The sequence below is a fragment of the Abramis brama genome (genome assembly GCF_963993115.1).
Source record: "Abramis brama genome assembly, chromosome: 2".
In the NCBI taxonomy this organism is placed as follows: domain Eukaryota; kingdom Metazoa; phylum Chordata; class Actinopteri; order Cypriniformes; family Leuciscidae; genus Abramis; species Abramis brama.
In genome coordinates, this window is record NC_139964.1 from 10,351,145 (window position 1) to 10,371,737 (window position 20,593).

The 20,593-nt window shown below is 44.1% G+C and overlaps 1 protein-coding gene across 3 annotated transcripts; it reads right to left on the reverse strand.

Moving 5' to 3' along the window:
* Positions 1–612: 612 nt before the first annotated feature.
* LOC311077611 (CMRF35-like molecule 8) lies at positions 613–17,118 on the reverse strand. 3 transcript variants are annotated; one of them, XM_084106182.1, is made up of 11 exons: positions 16,855–17,118; positions 16,405–16,752; positions 15,566–15,886; positions 15,051–15,227; positions 14,836–14,898; positions 14,657–14,730; positions 8,654–9,230; positions 5,866–5,916; positions 5,683–5,727; positions 1,565–5,606; positions 613–1,267 (listed from the first exon to the last, which is right to left on the reverse strand). In XM_084106182.1, exons 1-7 carry the CDS (start codon positions 16,907–16,909, stop codon positions 8,994–8,996), a joined length of 1,275 nt encoding a protein of 424 aa, XP_083962308.1. In that variant the 5' UTR covers positions 16,910–17,118; the 3' UTR covers positions 613–1,267; positions 1,565–5,606; positions 5,683–5,727; positions 5,866–5,916; positions 8,654–8,993. The 3 variants fall into 3 exon arrangements, with proteins under 3 accessions (XP_083962308.1, XP_083962307.1, XP_083962306.1); XM_084106181.1 differs by having other exon boundaries at positions 14,836–14,931; positions 16,855–17,117; XM_084106180.1 differs by lacking the exons at positions 613–1,267; positions 1,565–5,606; positions 5,683–5,727; ... (5 more) ...; positions 16,405–16,752; positions 16,855–17,118 and adding an exon at positions 9,385–12,255 and having other exon boundaries at positions 9,089–9,230.
* Between the last annotated feature and the right edge of the window lie 3,475 nt (positions 17,119–20,593).

Below are 20,593 nucleotides of genomic sequence, written 5' to 3' on the forward strand. Positions count from 1 at the left end.
CCCATGCCAATCTCTAGGTATGGTGAAGGCTATGTGATGATGTGGGGCTATTTTAATTCCAAAGGCCAAGGGAACTTTATCAGGATGCATAGTATCCTAAAAAATAAATAAAATAAATACTTAAAAATAAAAATCTGCCTGCCTCTATGGGAATTTAACATAGGGGTGTACTCACTTATGCACCATGTATTTTAAGGAAGAACATTTATTTATTTACGATACATTATTCATTCACAAAGAAAATTGGTGTCCTTAAAGGTTGGATTTTTCCTAATTTTTTAAATTAAGGCATTAAGTTCAATTTCCAAAATATGATTTTTTATTCCTCTTTTTAGTCAACTTTAGCATGGGTGTATTCACTTATGCATTGCACTGTATATATATATATATATATATATATATATATATATATATATATATATATATATATATATATATGTAACCGAGGCCCAGTGTGGTCCAGGTAAATTTAAATTTAGCAAATAGATTTGAGATCAAATTAAGGAATAATGCGTGACTACGCCACCTTGGGAATTTCACCCAAAGAATCCAACTAAAAGGCTTTACACAGGTTCCCTACACAGAGGCAAGCAAAATGTGGAGACACAGGTATCAGTCAAATACAAAAGTTTTATTATAATGACATAAAAGCATAAATTAGACAACCTCACACATCAACTTTAATACGGACTTACATAAGTCACTTCAAAGGTATTTTCTGTATTAGTTATTTTGCTTTTTTTTTGTTTTTTGTTAGCATTTTTGTTTGATCGTGGTTTTGTAAATCTTTAGTATTGATTTCTTCTTGTGTATTGTAATTCTGTTTCCATATTAATGTGAAATTGGGTTATTTGAATTTATTTAAGCTGATTTAATTTTTCCTTCTTTGTCTCAGTTTAAATTGAGTTTACTGTTTTCGTTAATTGATTTATTTTGGTTGATAATATTGTGAAACATTTGTTTGTACATTTGTTGTAGTTCATTTTGAGTTAAAGTATTGTGTTTAAGCTTTTCTTTACAGTTGTGTAATTGGTACAATAGATTGTATTAACATGTGTGTGTGTATTTTGAGTTCTTTTGTCTAGGAGCTGCAGGCCTTCTTGACCAGGGCGACCATTCCCCTATAGATGGTGGTGGTGTTTCTTCATTGTGTGCTGTGGTCTGTGGCGTGCACTGGGGTTCTTTAATGGTGTGAGTGTGCTGTGCAGATTGTGAGATCCCTTATTATTGAAGCATCTTCCCTGTAGTTTGGCCGCAGCTCCATGACCTGATTTGAATTAAATAGACAAAGAATCCAACAAATTTAACACAACTAAGTACCACACAAAATAAAGACACTCAAGGCCTTTTGTTGAATCAAAACATATACACAAAGACACAGTTCGTTGGCACGGGTCAAACACCACCGCGACCCAGAACAAACACGGACTCAATGCGAATCGACCATAGGACGAGACAGCGGTGCTGCCACTGTAAGGATGTTATTCACCCTGCAATCGGCGCAAGAAACATACAATTAACATACAATAATCTATAAAGAAAACGAGAAAAACTATAAACTTACCAAATGACAGCTGCGGGAACCGGGATGTAGCTGTAGGTGTAATTACTCAGCCTATTTGCAACAGCCGTCACCCGTACACAACACATCAACTGAAATAAAACACAAATTGCGACTTGCACCACTTCCACGGCTGATAAGCAGATATCATAAGTTAAACACATACCTGGAGGAGGACAGATACAAACTCATAGCCATCAGCCGATTAGAGCAGCTGTGACAAAACGGCGGAAGCGACCATAAACACAGCCGCTCTCCTTTACCGAACCAAACCAGAGCAGAGCCCGTCTACGGAGAACCTGCGCACTCCCTATTAAGTCATATTGTACCGAATTTTGGTTGTAGTTCCACCAGAGTTCCACTGGGGGCGATCGCCCATGAGTGCAGAATGAATGGGAGTCTATGGAGCTAGACAGCTAAATTTGTCTCTTTCACTCGATTGCCGTTGAGAAATCTCAGATTTGATTGTAGGTTTTGCAAGTTCAACATGGGTTATAGGTCGAAAGTTGAATGAACGAGTACTTATGTCCTTTCGATTTCTTACAGGTTGAGTTGTTGTTGCCCATAACACGCTAGCATTCTGCTAATGAACGCTGATTGGTCAGTGAAGGACTGATTACGACCAGAGATACCGCTTGATGGCATCGTGTCATCCGCAGCGGGACCAGAACCACATTTCCTGTGTCAGCTGTGTTGTGTGTTTACCTGTGTCAGCTGTGTTGTGTGTTTCCCTGTGTCACGTGTGTTTCCCTGTGTCAGCTGTGTTGTGTGTTTACCTGTGTCAGCTGTGTTGTGTGTTTCCTTGTGTCACGTGTGTTTCCCTGTGTCAGCTGTGTCACGTGTTTCCCTGTGTCAGCTGTGTCACGTGTGTTTCCCTGTGTCAGCTGTGTTGTGTTTACCTGTGTCAGCTGTGTTGTGTGTTTGCCTGTGTCAGCTGTGCTGTGTGTTTGCCTGTGTCAGCTGTGTTGTGTGTTTCCCTGTGTCAGCTGTGTTGTGTGTTTCCCTGTGTCAGCTGTGTTGTGTGTTTCCCTGTGTCAGCTGTGTTGTGTGTTTCCCTGTGTCAGCTGTGTTGTGTGTTTCCCTGTGTCAGCTGTGTTGTGTGTTTCCCTGTGTCACGTGTGTTTCCCTGTGTCAGCTGTGTTGTGTGTTTCCCTGTGTCAGCTGTGTTGTGTGTTTACCTGTGTCAGCTGTGTTGTGTGTTTCCCTGTGTCACGTGTGTTTACCTGTGTCAGCTGTGTCACGTGTGTTTCCCTGTGTCAGCTGTGTTGTGTGTTTACCTGTGTCAGCTGTGTTGTGTTTACCTGTGTCAGCTGTGTTGTGTGTTTCCCTGTGTCAGCTGTGTTGTGTGTTTCCCTGTGTCACGTGTGTTTACCTGTGTCAGCTGTGTCACGTGTGTTTCCCTGTGTCAGCTGTGTTGTGTGTTTACCTGTGTCAGCTGTGTTGTGTTTACCTGTGTCAGCTGTGTTGTGTGTTTACCTGTGTCACGTGTGTTTACCTGTGTCAGCTGTGTCACGTGTGTTTCCCTGTGTCAGCTGTGTTGTGTGTTTTCCTGTGTCAGCTGTGTTGTGTTTACCTGTGTCAGCTGTGTTGTGTGTTTCCCTGTGTCAGCTGTGTTGTGTGTTTCCCTGTGTCAGCTGTGTTGTGTGTTTCCCTGTGTCAGCTGTGTTGTGTGTGTGTTGTGTGTTTGCCTGTGTCAGCTGTGTTGTGTTTCCCTGTGTCAGCTGTGTTGTGTGTTTACCTGTGTCAGCTGTGTTGTGTATTTACCTGTGTCAGCTGTGTTGTGTGTTTACCTGTGTCAGCTGTGTTGTGTGTTTACCTGTGTCAGCTGTGTTGTGTGTCAGCTGTGTTGTGTGTTTACCTGTGTTGTGTGTTTACCTGTGTCAGCTGTGTTGTGTGTCAGCTGTGTTGTGTGTTTACCTGTGTCAGCTGTGTTGTGTGTTTCCCTGTGTCAGCTGTGTTGTGTGTTTACCTGTGTCAGCTGTGTTGTGTGTTTACCTGTGTCAGCTGTGTTGTGTGTTTACCTGTGTCAGCTGTGTTGTGTATTTACCTGTGTCAGCTGTGTTGTGTATTTACCTGTGTCAGCTGTGTTGTGTGTTTGCCTGTGTCAGCTGTGTTGTGTGTTTGCTTGTGTCAGCTGTGTTGTGTATTTACCTGTGTCAGCTGTGTTGTGTGTTTGCCTGTGTCAGCTGTGTTGTGTGTTTGCTTGTGTCAGCTGTGTTGTGTTTCCCTGTGTCAGCTGTGTTGTGTGTTTCCCTGTGTCAGCTGTGTTGTGTGTTTGCCTGTGTCAGCTGTGTTGTGTGTTTGCCTGTGTCAGCTGTGTTGTGTGTTTGCCTGTGTCAGCTGTGTTGTCGATGCCTTGAGAGAAAATAAAGTGCAGAGCGCGAAAGCATCAGAGTGAGTGAAGGATTGCCGTAAAGCAGTCTCTCTGGTCGTACGATGTGTATGATGTCATTGACATTTTAAAAGACTTTTTAAAGCAAATAAGTGACTCTAAAAAATCTAACACCCAGCAATGTGTAATTTCTTTGCATCTCCTTTCGAATACAACATTCAAATTACTAGACAAAAAAATATATCTTGAGAAAAGTGGATTTTGAGGGGTATTTCGCCATAGACCTCCATTCATTCTGCACTCGCCTGCGAGCGCCCCCGCATGGACAGAGACGTGTTACTGTGTGTTTACCTGTGTCAGCTGTGTTGTGTGTCAGCTGTGTTGTGTGTTTACCTGTGTTGTGTGTTTACCTGTGTCAGCTGTGTTGTGTGTCAGCTGTGTTGTGTGTTTACCTGTGTCAGCTGTGTTGTGTGTTTCCCTGTGTCAGCTGTGTTGTGTGTTTACCTGTGTCAGCTGTGTTGTGTGTTTACCTGTGTCAGCTGTGTTGTGTGTTTACCTGTGTCAGCTGTGTTGTGTATTTACCTGTGTCAGCTGTGTTGTGTATTTACCTGTGTCAGCTGTGTTGTGTGTTTGCCTGTGTCAGCTGTGTTGTGTGTTTGCTTGTGTCAGCTGTGTTGTGTATTTACCTGTGTCAGCTGTGTTGTGTGTTTGCCTGTGTCAGCTGTGTTGTGTGTTTGCTTGTGTCAGCTGTGTTGTGTTTCCCTGTGTCAGCTGTGTTGTGTGTTTCCCTGTGTCAGCTGTGTTGTGTGTTTGCCTGTGTCAGCTGTGTTGTGTGTTTGCCTGTGTCAGCTGTGTTGTGTGTTTGCCTGTGTCAGCTGTGTTGTCGATGCCTTGAGAGAAAATAAAGTGCAGAGCGCGAAAGCATCAGAGTGAGTGAAGGATTGCCGTAAAGCAGTCTCTCTGGTCGTACGATGTGTATGATGTCATTGACATTTTAAAAGACTTTTTAAAGCAAATAAGTGACTCTAAAAAATCTAACACCCAGCAATGTGTAATTTCTTTGCATCTCCTTTCGAATACAACATTCAAATTACTAGACAAAAAAATATATCTTGAGAAAAGTGGATTTTGAGGGGTATTTCGCCATAGACCTCCATTCATTCTGCACTCGCCTGCGAGCGCCCCCGCATGGACAGAGACGTGTTACTGCAACCAGTCCAGAAACCGGAAGTAACCAGAGAGTGCCAATTCTCTTCCTATTAGACATTCTCTGACCAGAGTCACTTTCGATTGCAACAGCGGAAACCACACCACATCCGGGAAATGACGCTCTGCCTAGGTGCATTCGACAATGGCTTTTATAGCCCGCACAATTGAAGACATTAAAATGCCCAGCCCAACCACTTAACTCGGGAAATCATGCCCCATATATATATATACACACACACACACTCAGATATGCGTGTGTTTATATTTGAGACATGCCTCACTGCTGCTAAGCGTAACTTGTTCTTCACTTGGAAGGGACTCTTGTAGGGTTTCTGCACTGGAATATACATATCTTGGTTAATTTAAAATTGATCAGAAGAGGGTGCAAATGTAACGGTGTGCTGGAGTACATGTCCAGTATCTACCTTTCAGAGAAAACCCCAAAGTTCTCCAGAGGAATAAGAGCCCACCATCTCTGTATGTTTGGAAAGTTGCACTGGAAGACTAAAATAGAGAAATCTTGTTATATAAACTGCTGCAACATCATAAAGGTCAATTACTTGAACTGGAAATCACTTACAGATGTAAAATCAAAGGGTGCTCCCAAGACAAGATGTAGAGCATACTGGAAAACAGCAAAAATTAAGGAACATTATCTCTGTAAATGTCAAATTATTTATTTAACAACTTATTTAACAACTAAAAAAAAAAAAAAAACACCTCACAATCATTGGTTTACTTATATCAAAACATAATGTCTCACCATCAACATGAAGACTCCACAGTCTATACCACCGATCTGTTGGGGGATATCCTAAAAAAAAAAAAAACAGCTGGATATGTCTTGGTTGAGTAGCTAAAAATATGCCCAGTCAAACATTAAGTATATTAAACTGTGCATCAGGGTTAAAGGACAAGTTCGGTATTTTACACTTAAAGGGGCATTCCACCCATTTGAACATTGTTTTTTATTTAAAGTGGGTCATATATGTAGTCGAAATGTAAAATAAATTTTGAATTTGGTGCCTTCGTGACCGAGGAAAGACAAAAAATAACTTCAGGACGCATTTGTATGAAAGACAACAACTCCCACAATGCACCACATTGCACAGCTCCGCAAGCCACTCCCACTAATCCAGAAAGCGCATATCTGCCTATAAGAGAAATCACTCTTCCGTCTACAAGGCTAGCTACCACCAGAGCTTGAAATTCATTTCACACAAAATGTCTAGTTAGTTGGCGAACTCATTAGTGCATTACTCCTCGTTTGTATTTCTTTCGAAAAGGTGAATTATTGCATGGTACCTGGATGTTCATTCAGAACATATGCGGCGCGAAACAAGGATAGTTCACAACACAAACGTCCGTGTCCTCGTCTGATTCAGAGATTTCGTCCAGGAGAAATTGTCATCATCGAAATTCTTTGCCGCAGACGGACTCTATCTCTGTGTTCGTAGCGGTTCGTAGTTGCATAGTGAGATCACCGGCGCCACCAGTCCGCCCTAACTCGAGCCAGTCCGGGCTCCTCGTCCGCGGCAGGCAGGTCTTCTGCCTCGGCTGCTCTTCGTTATAATCCGGCTTGTAAAGGTAGCCACAAACACCTGATTCAAGCATCAGACTTCCGAAATCCTCTTCTTCTATATCATATTGAGCACTCTCCTCCGCTATTGTCATAACTTTACATCTGTCTCCACAGCGCCTGTTAGCTTAGCTTCAAACAAGATGGAGGATATTGCTTTCAGTTTCAGAGAGTAAAGTCCCACCCACTGATCTGTAATAGGTCTGTAGCGTGAGCGGGTCCCGCCCCTGGGAAAGATTGGAGAGATGAGGAACTAGTGCTTGTAGTCTCAACAGAAATCCCCCCCTCTTACACTTCCTCCTACAATGACGCAAAATGCGACGATTTTTGCGTCATTGTAGGAGGAAGTGTAAGAGGTAAATAACGGATTTCTCCCGTCTCAGGGAGTGCGTCTGAGAGAGTGTTGCACGACCATTCAACAGTATGACTGGGTTTCTAACAATGCAAAGCTTAATGCTAATGGGTGGAGTGTCCCTTTAAAGCCCTGTTTACAGATCGTTTCTGATGAAATAGAACGGTTAAGATTAAAATTTGGACACATGCTGCTGTCCCGAGAATTTTAGGTTTCTTTCGCTTCCCCCCCCCCCCCCCACCTCCAGAATGGCAGCCTATGGGCACTGGAACAATCTTTCCAAAAAACACATTAAACTTTTGTTTACAAAGACATGAAACTCACCGAGTGGTCAGGGGTGTTCACTGATATGCTCACACAAAAATCGCTGCAAAAGATGCTTTCCAACAGGTTTTATCGTAGTTTTTGTCCAAGTTTTTTTTTTTGTGTGTTTTACAAAAACTACGATAAAACCTGTTGGAAAGCATCTTTTGCAGCGATTTTTGTGTGAGCATATCAGTGCATATCAAATTTGAATGAAAAAAAAAAAACAATAGGTTGCACTAATAATGCATTTATTATTGAAAGAAAGTGGCATCAGAAAATGTGTTTAGAGTGGCCGAAAATGGGCGGGTTGTAATAACACGGCATATATTCTTTGTTACACAGCTTTTTGTTATGATTTTTATTTTTACTTTCATTAATGCACTACAACATTTCCTTTCTGCACTTATTTAATCCTTCACTATGTATTTTGTTTGGTTTATTGTTCTGTAATAGACCCCTTTTCAGCTGGTAAACATGGTGAGGTTTTTTATGTGGGCGGAGCTTAGGTGGAGGCAGAACGATCCCTCTGGCCGCTTCACTAACGCTAGTTTGCAAGTTTTGTTAGCTTGTTTTTAACAATGACTGGAGAAAATCCGATTTTATCTTAATGTGCAAGGTCACTCACTGTCCAGGACCGCGATTGTTATTTGCAAAAGTTAATTTTAACGGACATCCCAGATTGGCTAGCTGACCCGTACACGCTTAACACTTCCTCCAGTTGAGTGGCCTGACTTCTACACCTACCCGATAGAGAAACTGAGCGTAAAGAGAAACTGAGGGCATATACATATTTAGATGCCTATAACTGTACTAAATGGTCACAAGACTTGTGTATACAATCATAGATGATTCACAAATAATCACAATAATTTAGAAAACATTATGCGATAAAATTTCAAATTGGAGCCTGTATTCTGTCGATTCTTGCACCCAACAACACAACAAGATGACATTTAATAACAATAATAATAATTTAAGCTCCTTATTATGTAGCCGAATCTGTGCTGGTTTGTATTGGCCACCTCCAATTTCCCCTTTGTTTTGCTCCAGCTAGCGCCGTGACGTAACTGTGACGTCGGCTCGAAATTGGTCTAGGACTTGTAGATATGAATAAATAAATAAATAAATAAATAAATAAATGTAACCAAGCATATGTCAAACAATCTTATATCTCTGATGATTTATCCAAAATAATACCAAGGAAACAGATTTCAAGGAGTTTCATTCTAAAAGGTGCTGTATGTAACTTTTTTCAATCTATACTAAAGCATAAAAATACCATAATATGTTTGCATATATTGAGGATATATTGACTCGTTTCTCTGAAAAACACTTCTACAGCCAGTTATTATACTTTGAAATGTGTGTTTCCAGGCTGGAATATTTGTTTTTGTTTTGGTCTGTGAAACTTTACGTGGCCAATTTGCCAGTTTCCAATGTCTGCTCATTCCTGTTGCGTGTGCTCAATCTGACAACCCGTGTGAGCGCCGTCGAGTCTGTGGAGGCGGGAGAAACAACGATCTCCGATATTATGAATTCGACTGCAGTACCTATTTCGACCACTAGTTGTAATTCTTATAGACTGCACCTTTAAGTTTGGCGTGATTCAGGTTTAACTGTTAATCAACCTGATGTCCATGAATGTCCACAGTGTTTATGGTCTAACGGTGGCGTAGTCAGATGTGTCCTGCCCGTCAGAAGTCCTGTCTGAGAGACGTGTAGCTGTAAACTTGACGGTGGAGTAGTTGAGATTATCAGAGGGGCTGCTGGGTAATTGTGCTAAAGCATAAACAGAGGTGTCGTGCTCATCAAACACAGGAAAGACCGAACTGTAGACAGGATGATCAGGTGTGTTCCCGATCTCATCATAATCAGAGTCAGCATGAGTGGCCTGACAGAGGAGAAGAGAAGAGAAGAGAAGAGAAGAGAAGAGAAGAGAAGAGAAGAGAAGAGAAGAGAAGAGCAGAGCACAAACAAATGGTTAGATTAGAACCCACAAATAAAAGATAAAGATCAAACTCAAACAGATGCATGATGAAACGTACTCGGTTACTAACGTAACCTCGGTTCTCTCTAGAAGAGGGAACGAGTACTGCGTTGAAAACGCTAGGGGAAAAACTCTTTTTCATGAAATACTGAAGCAAAAAAATTATCCTTTAATTTTGAAATAATGTAAAGCGCATTGCAGCAGCACGCAGCCATGGGCGAGACGGCTCGCTCGCTCATTGGCTGCTCTGTGGCAACTGCATAAGCCTATCGAGCGAGGCCTGTGGTGACGTCAGGCCAATGAGGGCGCTTCGCGCCCTCCTCGCCACTTCCCGCCGAAACGGGCGTGGTTTAGTCCTATAAAAGGAGCTCGAAAAGGCTGATTCACTGATTTTATTCATCGCCGAAGCGAACCAGAGTGAACCGTACGCACGGCCAGAAAACGCAGTACTCGTTCCCTCTTCTAGAGAGAACCGAGGTTACGTTAGTAACCGAGTACGTTCTCTTACGAGAGGTCTCTCGTACTGCGTTGAAAACGCTAGGGGAACCAGTGCAAAACGCCGTGCGTACTGTGATTAATCACCCATAAACCTGGAAACCCAGGATTTATCAAGCATAAATCACTAGAGGGACTCACAGAGAGTCCTGGAACAGGAAGGGAACCCTTCTGCCCCTATATGGTGACGTCCACTGACGCAGTAACATGACATCACATAGACAAGGCGGGGAGCCTGAACTAATGTGGGAATATGTGGGTCTTACGCAATACTGCCCATATGATAGCCGGCAGCGCACTGCGCCTCAGAGTCCTAATCAGACCACTGATTTGATTATACCGACAATAGCTTAGCCTGTAGAGCGGGGACCTCTAGGTTATAAAACCTAATAAATGTAGACGGCAAGGCCCAGCCTGCCGCCATACATATGTCTTGTAAGGAAATCCCACTAGACCAAGCCCACGATGAGGCAACGCCTCTCGTGGAATGCGCTCTGACACCCAACGGGCACTGAAGACCCTTGGCAGTGTAAGCTAGCGCTATAGCATCGACTATCCATCTGGACAGGCTTTGTTTCGAAACAGCCATTCCCTTGGAACGTCCACTGAACGAGACAAATAGCTGCTCAGTCTGTCTAAAGACAGAAGAGCGAGACACATAAGCTCTCAGGGTCCTTACAGGGCAGAGAAAACTTGAGTCCCCTTCCTCGTCTGACACCGGCAGGGCAGACAGGGAGATAACCTGAGCCCGAAACGGTGTGTTGAGGGATTTTGGCACATAACCATGCCTAGGTTTGAGTATGACTCTCGAGTCACCTGGCCCAAACTCTAAGCACGCTGCGCTCACCGAGAGCGCGTGCAGGTCACCTACGCGCTTAACTGAAGCGAGAGCCAACAGAAACACTGTTTTGAATGACAGATGTTTGAGGCTAGCCGTTTGGATGGGCTCGAAAGGGGGACCTTTCATGGCCTCCAAAACTGTAGAGAGGTCCCACATAGGGACTGAAGGAGGTCTGGGAGGATTCAGCCTCCTCGCTCCCCTGAGGAAGCGGATGACTAGATCGTTCCTCCCTAATGACTGACCGAGCGTTGTTTCAGAAAACGCTGTGATAGCCGCCACATAGACTTTGAGCGTGGAAGGGGCTCTGCCCTTATCCAACAGCTCCTGTAGGAAGGAGAGAACCTCCGTCACCTCACAATCGAGGGGTGAAAGACCCCGAGCTGTGCACCAGCTGGAGAATACTGACCACTTTGAGGCGTAAAGCCGTCTGGTTGACGGTGCTCTAGCCTGAGTGATAGTGTTTAGCACCCTTACTGAGAGATCAGCGGGTACCCGTTGAGCGCCCACACGTGGAGGGACCACAATTCCGGGTGAGGATGCCAAATCGAACCCCTGGCCTGCGAGAGGAGGTCCCTCCTCAATGGCACTGGCCACGGGGCAGTGTCTGCTAGCTGCATCAGGACTGGGAACCACAGCTGGTTCATCCAGAGCGGCGCTACGAGCAGCACTGAGCATTTCGTTTCCCTGATCCGTTCTAACACCTGAGGCAGGAGGGAGACGGGGGGGGAAAGCATAGAGCGGACAGCGCGGCCACGTTCGGGACAGCGCGCTCTCGCTCTTGGAAAAGAACGCGGGGCAGTGAGCGTTTTCGTGGGACGCGAACAGGTCCACCTCCGCTCTGCCGAATCTCTCCCACAACAGCTGGACTGTTTGCGGGTGTAGAGACCATTCGCTCGTAGGAATGTTGTTCCTGGACAGTCTGTCTGGACCCAGATTCTGGATCCCTGGCACATGCACTGCTCTCAGCGAGCGCAAGTTGCGCTGAGCCCATAAAAGGAGGCGTTCCGCCAGCCTGTACAGGTTTAAGGATGTGAGACCGCCCTGGCGATTTATATAGGACACCACAGACATGTTGTCCGAACGGACTAAGACGTGTTGGTCCTTGATTTGGGGACGAAAACGCGTCAGCGCGTTGTCCACTGCCATCATTTCCAGGCAGTTGATATGTTGGAGCTTTTCGCGTTCTGACCACAGGCTGAAAAACGCTCTGCCCTCGAGCAGCGCTCCCCATCCCGATGTGGAGGCGTCTGTCGACACCACTATCACTCTCGAGGAAGTCCCCAGGCTTACACCTGATTGGTACCAGTCGCTCGACTTCCAAGGTTTTAGAGCTTCCACACAGCTCTGATTGACCCTGAGACGCAGCCAACCGGATGCCCACGCTCTGCGCGGTACCCGCTCTTTCAACCAGAACTGCAGAGGGCGCATGCGGAGCAAGCCCAGCTGGAGAACTGATGATGCTGAGGCCATAAGACATCCTCTGAAATTTCCTGAGCGTGACGGTCGCGCCACAGCGAAAAAGTTTCGCCGTGCGCTGAATGTCTAGCACGCGCTGTGGTGACAGCCGCGCTATCATAGACTGTGAGTCCAGAACTGTGCCCAGAAACGAAGTCGTTTGACTGGGGTTCAGCGAACTCTTCGTCCAGTTGACTCTGAGACCAAGATTCTCGAGGTGATCGAGTAAAATGGTCCTGTGCTCCACGAGCTCTGATCGCGATTGAGCTAGAATCAGCCAGTCGTCCAAATAGTTCAGCACTCGCATGCCTCTGAGTCTGAGAGGTGCGAGCGCTGCGTCCATGCACTTCGTAAATGTACGAGGTGCCAGGGATAAGCCGAACGGCAGGACTGTATACTGGTATGCCTGGCCCTCGAAGGCGAACCTCAAGTATCGCCTGTGACGTGACGCTATCTGTATTTGAAAATACACGTCCTTCAGATCTATCGACATGAACCAGTCTCCTCTGCGAATTTGCGCAAGGATTTTCCTGGTCGTGAGTATTCTGAAACTGCGTTTCATTAATGCTTTGTTCAGCTGTCTTAGATCCAGTATGGGTCTGAAACCCCCGTCTTTCTTGGGAACCAGAAAATATCTGCTGTACAGCCCCTCTTCGCTTTGAGCTTGAGACACAGGCTCTATAGCCCCTTTGCTCATCAGTTTTGATATTTCGGCGCGAAGTAGGTGTGCTACTTCTGAATTCACCGTAGTCTCGACGCGCGCTGTGAAGCGGCGAAGACGTCGATAAAACTGTAGCGAGTAGCCTTTCTTTATAATGCCTAGCACCCATTCCGAAACCCCTGGAAGCGCTGCCCATGCGTCCGCATGGATGGCTAAGGGCTGGATGCGAAGCGCACTCTGTTCGTCGGGCGACAGAGGTGCTTCGGTGTGCTGCAACATAGGCGGGATGCCCGCGACATTCGAGGCGGGGGGCGCGCTGATCACAGCGGGCAGAACGCTCGTCCTCAACCCGACTACGGTGCTTAACCGAGTGAGGGAGGGCTGAGCGGGTCCCGAAGGACTCATGGTGTCTGTGAGTAAGTGTGGGCGCGGGGAAGCGGGCACATTTACTGCTTTGGACGCGCTGTCTGCCTGGGCAGAGCGAGCGCGCACAGGTTTCGTTTTTACAGAAACCCTGTGACATGTGTGACATAGTGTTTGTGGGCACTGGGAAGTGGGCACGTTTACTATGTTGTTTGCGCGATCGACCTGAGTCGATTTTATGGGCGCGCGCCCTGTGTGAAGGGCTGTGCTTGTGTGTAGGGATGGGCACAAAGGAGTGGGCATCAGCGCTACATTTATTGCACCATCGGCCGTGGCCGGGATACCAGAAAATACACTCTTTACAGGATTTATCTGGGTAGCCGTAAAAACGGCTTTTGTGTGCAGGCAAGCGGGCAACTGCGTTGCAGAAGACGCTGAGACAGTCGCAATTCCTGGAACTGAAACAGCGGCGCGCTTGGGTGAGAGTCCGGCCGCAGCGGGACTCACACACCGGCGCTTTCCTAGGCATGCTAGGATGTTTTCGGGGCTTCCGGTTTCACCGCAATCCTCGGCCGCGGCCCACGCGGAGCGGGGCGACGGTTGGCAGAGCGAGAGCGGGGCCTCGAGCTGCGTTGCTGTCGGTGTTGCGATGAAGCAGCAGGAGGGGGAGGCTGTGGCTGAGAGCTCCGTGGGGCCGGTTTAGCACGACTCGCCGAAGAGCTAGAGCGCTTCGGAAGGAAGTGCTTAAAGGCTTGAGACGCTTTCTGGACCTCGGCGAATCTCTCTACGAACTCGTTGACAGAGGATCCGAAGAGGCCAGCAGAAGATAGTGGGGCGTCGAGGAACGCGGTGCGCTCAGACTCAGCCATATCCGAGAGCGTTAGCCACAGGTGTCTCTCAGCTACAGTGGCGGAAGCCATACACCGTCCCATGGCCTGTGCAGCGGACTTAGTAGCGCGGAGAGAGATCCGAAGCGCTTCTTAAGTCCGAGAGGCAGATCGCATCAGGTCCCATCTCATCCAGCTGACGGAGGAGATCTCCCTGAAAGATCTGCAGTGTAGCCATGGTGTGTAGCGCAGACGCAGCCTGCCCAGCGGCGGAAAAGATTCGCGCGAGCAGCTTTTGGGCCAGCAGCTTCCGTAAGTGACTCGTCCCGCTGAAGTGCTTCTCAGACGACGCGTTGCTTCTTCTCGTGATCCAACGATGCGTGAGCTTCGCTGAAGAGATGAAAAATCAGTGAATCAGCCTTTTCGAGCTCCTTTTATAGGACTAAGCCACGCCCGTTTCGGCGGGAAGTGGCGAGGAGGGCGCAAAGCGCCCTCATTGGCCTGACGTCACCACAGGCCTCGCTCGATAGGCTTATGGCCGTCTCGCCCATGGCTGCGTGCTGCTGCAATACGCTTTACATTATTTCAAAATTAAAGGATAATTTTTTTGCTTCAGTATTTCGTGAAAAAGAGTTTTTCCCTTAGCGTTTTCAACGCAGTACGAGAGACCTCTCGTAAGAGAACTCACTTCTCCATTTGGTTTCATATCTCTGTTGGGCAGATGCTCGGTCGGGCCTTGAACAACATCTCTGGGCTGCTTTCCTGTTTTGGAAAAATTTATTAGTAACCTTTGTTTTGTGACACTGAAGTCTAGTTTGACTATGAAAATGAGAGGTAATATAAATGATTCGTGAGAAATACGGTTACCTTTTTTGTTTTGTCTCCATCTGAAGTACATGAAGAGTGAGAATCCACAGCCTGTCAGGATCCCTATGACCACCAACATGATGAACATGTTAAAACCTGGAAAAACAGACGACAAAACTATGTGAATATGACTTTAAATGTCCTATTTTTAAGGAAACTTGAGAAAAAAAACATGGACGGGCATTCAAAAGTTTAAGCAACTGAACTCATCATACCTGATTTAGTTTGAGATGACATTGCATTATTAGATGATGAGAAATTCAATAACACTGAAGGTGATGTTGTTGAGGATGATAAAGGAAACACAGATGTGACGGGATCTTCAGTCGCTGGTTTACTGGTGTAAACTGAAGCTGTTGTGGTTGGTGTCGATGACGTCCTCGCTGATGTGACTGAAGCACAAATAATCATTAGGTTTAATGCATGACAGTCTGATGTTTATTGCAGGTATGACGAGAATGCAAAACTATAAGATTAAACAAAGCTTTTTATATATTGAGCATTTTCAGAATATATATAGTTTAATTTTCACAGTCTAATAATGACAGAAGATCACGTGATCTCTTTGTACTTTCCCCTGACACAGCTGTTAGTAACACTTCATTAGAGTCAAGGGTGTGGTGCAAATACTGTATAGCGCTGTACGTGTGACCAGCCATGTGTGTTTAGCATTTTCACTAGTTATAAAGATATCATTATCAGCCATGTAAAAAGGCTGATGGCATCTTACCATCATTATTAATGTTCAGATGTGTCACTGAAATCCACTTGTTCTTCCTCTTTTGTCCCGTCTCTCCAGCTCCACACCAGTATATCCCAGAATCCTCTAGTGTCAGATCAGTGATGGTCACAGTAAAAACTCCTGTAGATTCATCATCCCTCAGAGAGAATCTGCCGTTACTGTTTGTTTCTGATGAAACTTTGATACCCGATGTCTCACAGAGCGACGGGTCGCTTCCTTTGCACATGAACTTGATCTTGTTCTTCAAATCACTGTTATAATGGCAGGTGATGTTCAGATGTTCTCCAGTCACACGAGACACGACAGACACTAAATCAGGGCATAAATGAGAGATTTAATATCCCAAATTCTCATTAATTCTGCATCCTTGAGTCTCTGTTATAGTGACAGTATGGGCTGTTTAGTCTAATGTAAATCATGTCAGCTGTTTTGGTGTGAACGGCTTCTCTGTTAACAAAGACTGATAATGGAAAAAATATAAAATGAAAATGTATTTTACTACAGAAGGACCTGAACATTTGTGTACAGATAATGTATACTTTGTGTTTTGAATGAGCGATTTCTCCATAACTGAGACAGTGTTGTGTGTGAGGAAGTGATGCGGGGTCAGTGTCTGTGGTGTGAACACACACGCTTATCATCATCTACAGAGGATACTGTGGTTTCTGTCATCTCGCCTCTTTATATCTTTCAACACGTGATACAGCGCTCTCTCAGACACACACAGACCTCTCTGATGTTACTGATATATTAGTTATGATTATATGTGTTTTACACCATATCTGTGTGCACTGTCCACTTCACTCATGCAGAATATTCTGACTTACCAGGTTTAATTTCCAGGATAATCTCTGTGTATTTATCAAGTTTTCCCAGTCCTGTCCTCACACCACACCAGTATTGGCCTTGATCCTCTGTTCTCAGATCAGTGATGGTGACGGTGAAGATGCGGGTCGTTCTGTCATCGGTCAGAGAGAATCTCCTGTCTTTAGCGGTAGATCCAGATTCAACAGGAATGTCTTTCAATTTATCTTTCACTAGGCTTACTTCACACTCTCCTCTGCAGAGATACTTATTATTATCTTCATATCCAGACTCATAGGGACAGCGTATTTCAACTTTTCCTCCTTCATAACCAGTGAAAGTCAAGATCTCCGTCGTCTCACACGCCACGACTAAAAACATAAGAGAGAGAAACTCAGCTCAGAGCGAACATGGACCTGATTGAGAACAGGAGCTGTTTTAGAAAGACCCAGAAACACAGAATAAACTCTTACCTGACATGATGAGCAGGAGAAATATGAGAAGTTTATGATCACAGATCTGGATCATTTTCTGCTTTATCTGTGAGCCGCTGGTGGCCTGTGTTATGAAGAGCTCTCTCTCTCTCCCTCTCTCTCTCTCTCTCTCTCTCTCTCTCTCTCTCTCTCACTCACTCACTCACTCACACACTCACACACTCTTTCCTCTCTCTCTCTCTTCTCTCACCACACATGCTCACTATCTCTCTCTCTCTCTCACCACACATGCTCACTATCTCTCTCTCTCTCTCACCACACATGCTCACTATCTCTCTCTCTCTCTCACCACACATGCTCACTATCTCTCTCTCTTTCTCTCTCTCTCTCTCTCTCACACGCTCACTCACTCACGCTCTCTCTCTCACACACACACGCTCACACTCTCTTCTCTCACTCACTCACTCACTCACTCACTCACACACAGTGGTGTGCACAGACCTCCTCAGGGGTGGAAGGACCAAAAAGGGCACCAAAATAAAAGTTCCTTGTTTTTTTTTATTTCATTGCCATTCTATGAAAAGACGTTGAAACAATTAGAATGCATAACACATCAAACGAAAATAGGGAAATTATGATAATATTACTAAATATGATTTACTTTACCAAACAAAACAGTGAGGATCAAGAAGGCAATTATGAGGAATTCATGTTTAGATTTGTTGATGTAAATTTTATGTATGTATTATATGCATTATGAAATCAGTAACACTTTACAATAAGGTTTCATTAGTTAAATTTGTTAACATGAACTAATAATGCACTGCACTTCTACAGCATTTATTAATCTTAATTAATATTAATTTTAGCATTTACTAAAACATTAATAAAATCAAAAGTTGTATTTGTTAACATTAGTTAATGCATTGACTGTGACATAACATGAACAAGTAAAAAACAGGTGTATTATTATTAACAAATACAGTAACAATGTGTTGCTCATGGTTAGTTCATGTTAATAAACAAATTAACCATATCGTAAAGTGTTACTATGAAATCAAAGACATAAATTCCTTACAATTAAGAGTTGGACTAGGACTTAAGATTTAATGTCAGTGTATTTCCCCAAGCTAATAACACTTGCCAATGCCTTGGATAAAAACTAATGGCATTGTCAGACTCAGAATGCGGCTGAAATCGAGTTATAGCCTAATATTAGTTGAGCATAACTCGCATGCTGCCGCAACTTTTACAGTAGCATCCCACATAGCAACATTGTGTCGGCCCAGATCCGGCCCACATCTGGCACACGTGGAAAGATGATCTGGCCCACATGCAGCGTGGAATTACGGCACTTGGGTGGGCCACTCCTGTTTGCCAGATCTGGGCCACAAGCAGGCCATAGCAATGCCACATCTCAGCCAAGAGCAAAGAAATAAACCAGAACTGGACCTTATCTGAGCCACAAAACCTGTGTATATTAAATATGAAGTCATCTCAGCCTGTTAACAAAAAGAATCACTGAAATAAAGAAGAGAACAGAAAAAAGAGACGAGCAGAAACACAAGAACTACAACTGACTTCAGCCACAGCCTCAGATGAAATCAACTGAAGAGAAAAGAAGACATTAAATCTGTGAAGATCTCAGCAGAGGAGGATTAAACAACTCCACAAACAGCATTACCAGCTTCACTTATTACTAACCAGACTGACTTTATTTCTGTCAGACGTCTACAGAAGTTTTTATTGACAATTAACAGAGGTTTAACTCTAATGTGTTTCATTTGAAGTCACCATAACAGTGAATAGTGTTTCCATTAGTTGGGCTCTTAACTCGTATTATATCTTTTGTCTTTTTTGGCCGCTGTGACAGTGTGTGTGTCAAACACATTTGCAGCAGCAAAGAAAGCTAAAGTGAAATGAGATCAGGTGATGATGGTTATCTGTTGATGGTTTTATAATCATCATGAAATAGACTGATTCACTGAGGTAATTTGAATCTAACAATTGTGTTGTACCATTAATATATTCTCATCACAAACCCTGTGTTACTGCAGCGTGAGGTCCAGCAATATTATAACAATCAGTTAGAAGATTTTAACAAACATGAAAAATGAATCCACGGTGACACACAGAGATATCAAAAATCAGCACATGAATCTCAACAAGGGTGACAATATATATATTTTTTAGATAAACAGATTAATTCAGAACATCACTGAAAAGCTACTAAATGTCACAAAAAAAAACAACAGCAAAAAATAAAAGCACATATTTAGAATTAAAATAATAGGACAATTCAGCTGCATAATTTATTCATGTTGCAATGCATGCTGGGAGTTTTGTACAATGATGGTACCCAGCATGCATTGCAGCAAGGTACTTTAGATTGTCACCATTGTTGAGATTCATACGTTGATTATTGATGTCTGTGTTTGTCATCGAACAGTAATTTTTCGTGCTCATGTTTGTTAAAATCTTCTAATTGATTGTTATAATAATGCTGGACCTCACGCTGCAGTAACACAGGGTTTGTGATGAGAATATATTAATGGTACAACACAATTGTTAGATTCAAATTACCTCAGTGAAACAGTCTATTTCATGATGATTATAAAACCATCATCACCTGATCTCATTTCACTTTAGCTTTCTTTGCTGCTGCAAATGTGTTTGACAAACACACTGTCACAGCGGCCAAAAAAAATAAAAGATATAATACGAGTTAAGAGCCCAACTAATGGAAACACTATTCACTGTTATGGTGACTTCAAATGAAACACAGAGTTAAACCTCTGTTAATTCTCAATAAAAACTTCTGTAGACGTCTGCCAGAAATAAAGTCAGTCTGGTTAGTAATAAGTGAAGCTGGTAATGCTGTTTGTGGAGTTGTTTAATCCTCCTCTGCTGAGATCTTCACAGATTTAATGTCTTCTTTTCTCTTCAGTTGATTTCATCTAAGACTGTGGCTGAAGTCAGTTGTAGTTCTTGTGTTTCTGCTCGTCTCTTTTTCTGTTCTCTTCTTTCTTTCAGTGATTCTTTTTGTTAACAGGCTGAGATGACTTCATATTTAATATACACAGGTTTTGTGGCTCAGATAAGGTCCAGTTCTGGTTTATTTCTTTGCTCTTGGCTGAGATGTGGCATTGCTATGGCCTGCTTGTGGCCCAGATCTGGCAAACAGGAGTGGCCCACCCAAGTGCCGTAATTCCACGCTGCATGTGGGCCAGATCATCTTTCCACGTGTGCCAGATGTGGGCCGGATCTGGGCCGACACAATGTTGCTATGTGGGATGGTAGGATACATGTAACTTTTCCGTATTAGCTTAAAGGGAACATAACATACACAGTTTCACCTAATCTCATGTTAATCTTGAGTACCTATAGAGTAGTAGTGCATCCTTCATATCTCCAAAAAGTCTTTAGTTTTATCATATTTAAAAAAGAAAAATACAGCTTTCCGATTCTCTCCGGAAAAAGCCGAGCTCCTGGGGCGTGCCGTGGGCGGAGCTATAGAGTCAAGCGGTAGTGCTGATTTCCAGCAAAAGACAGAAATCTGATCCAGTTGTACTTACATGAATGGGGTCTTTTATCACTGGGACCGCTCCACGTTTTAATAGCAAACGATGTGCAAATCCAGCGTCGACCTGGGCCTTGTTAATAAAACATTCGTCACTGAAATGACCACACACAACCGCTCTTGCTACACTCCGTTGCTGCCCCGGAAAAACAAACTGCATCCACTGTTCCTGTAACGCTTGGTTCTTTGGGAAGCTGA

What these genes read in the sequence shown, in the direction of transcription:
- LOC311077611 (XM_084106180.1), bottom strand. Translation starts at nt 12,132, where the DNA reads ATGGCCTCAGCATCATCAGTTCTCCAGCTGGGCTTGCTCCGCATGCGC.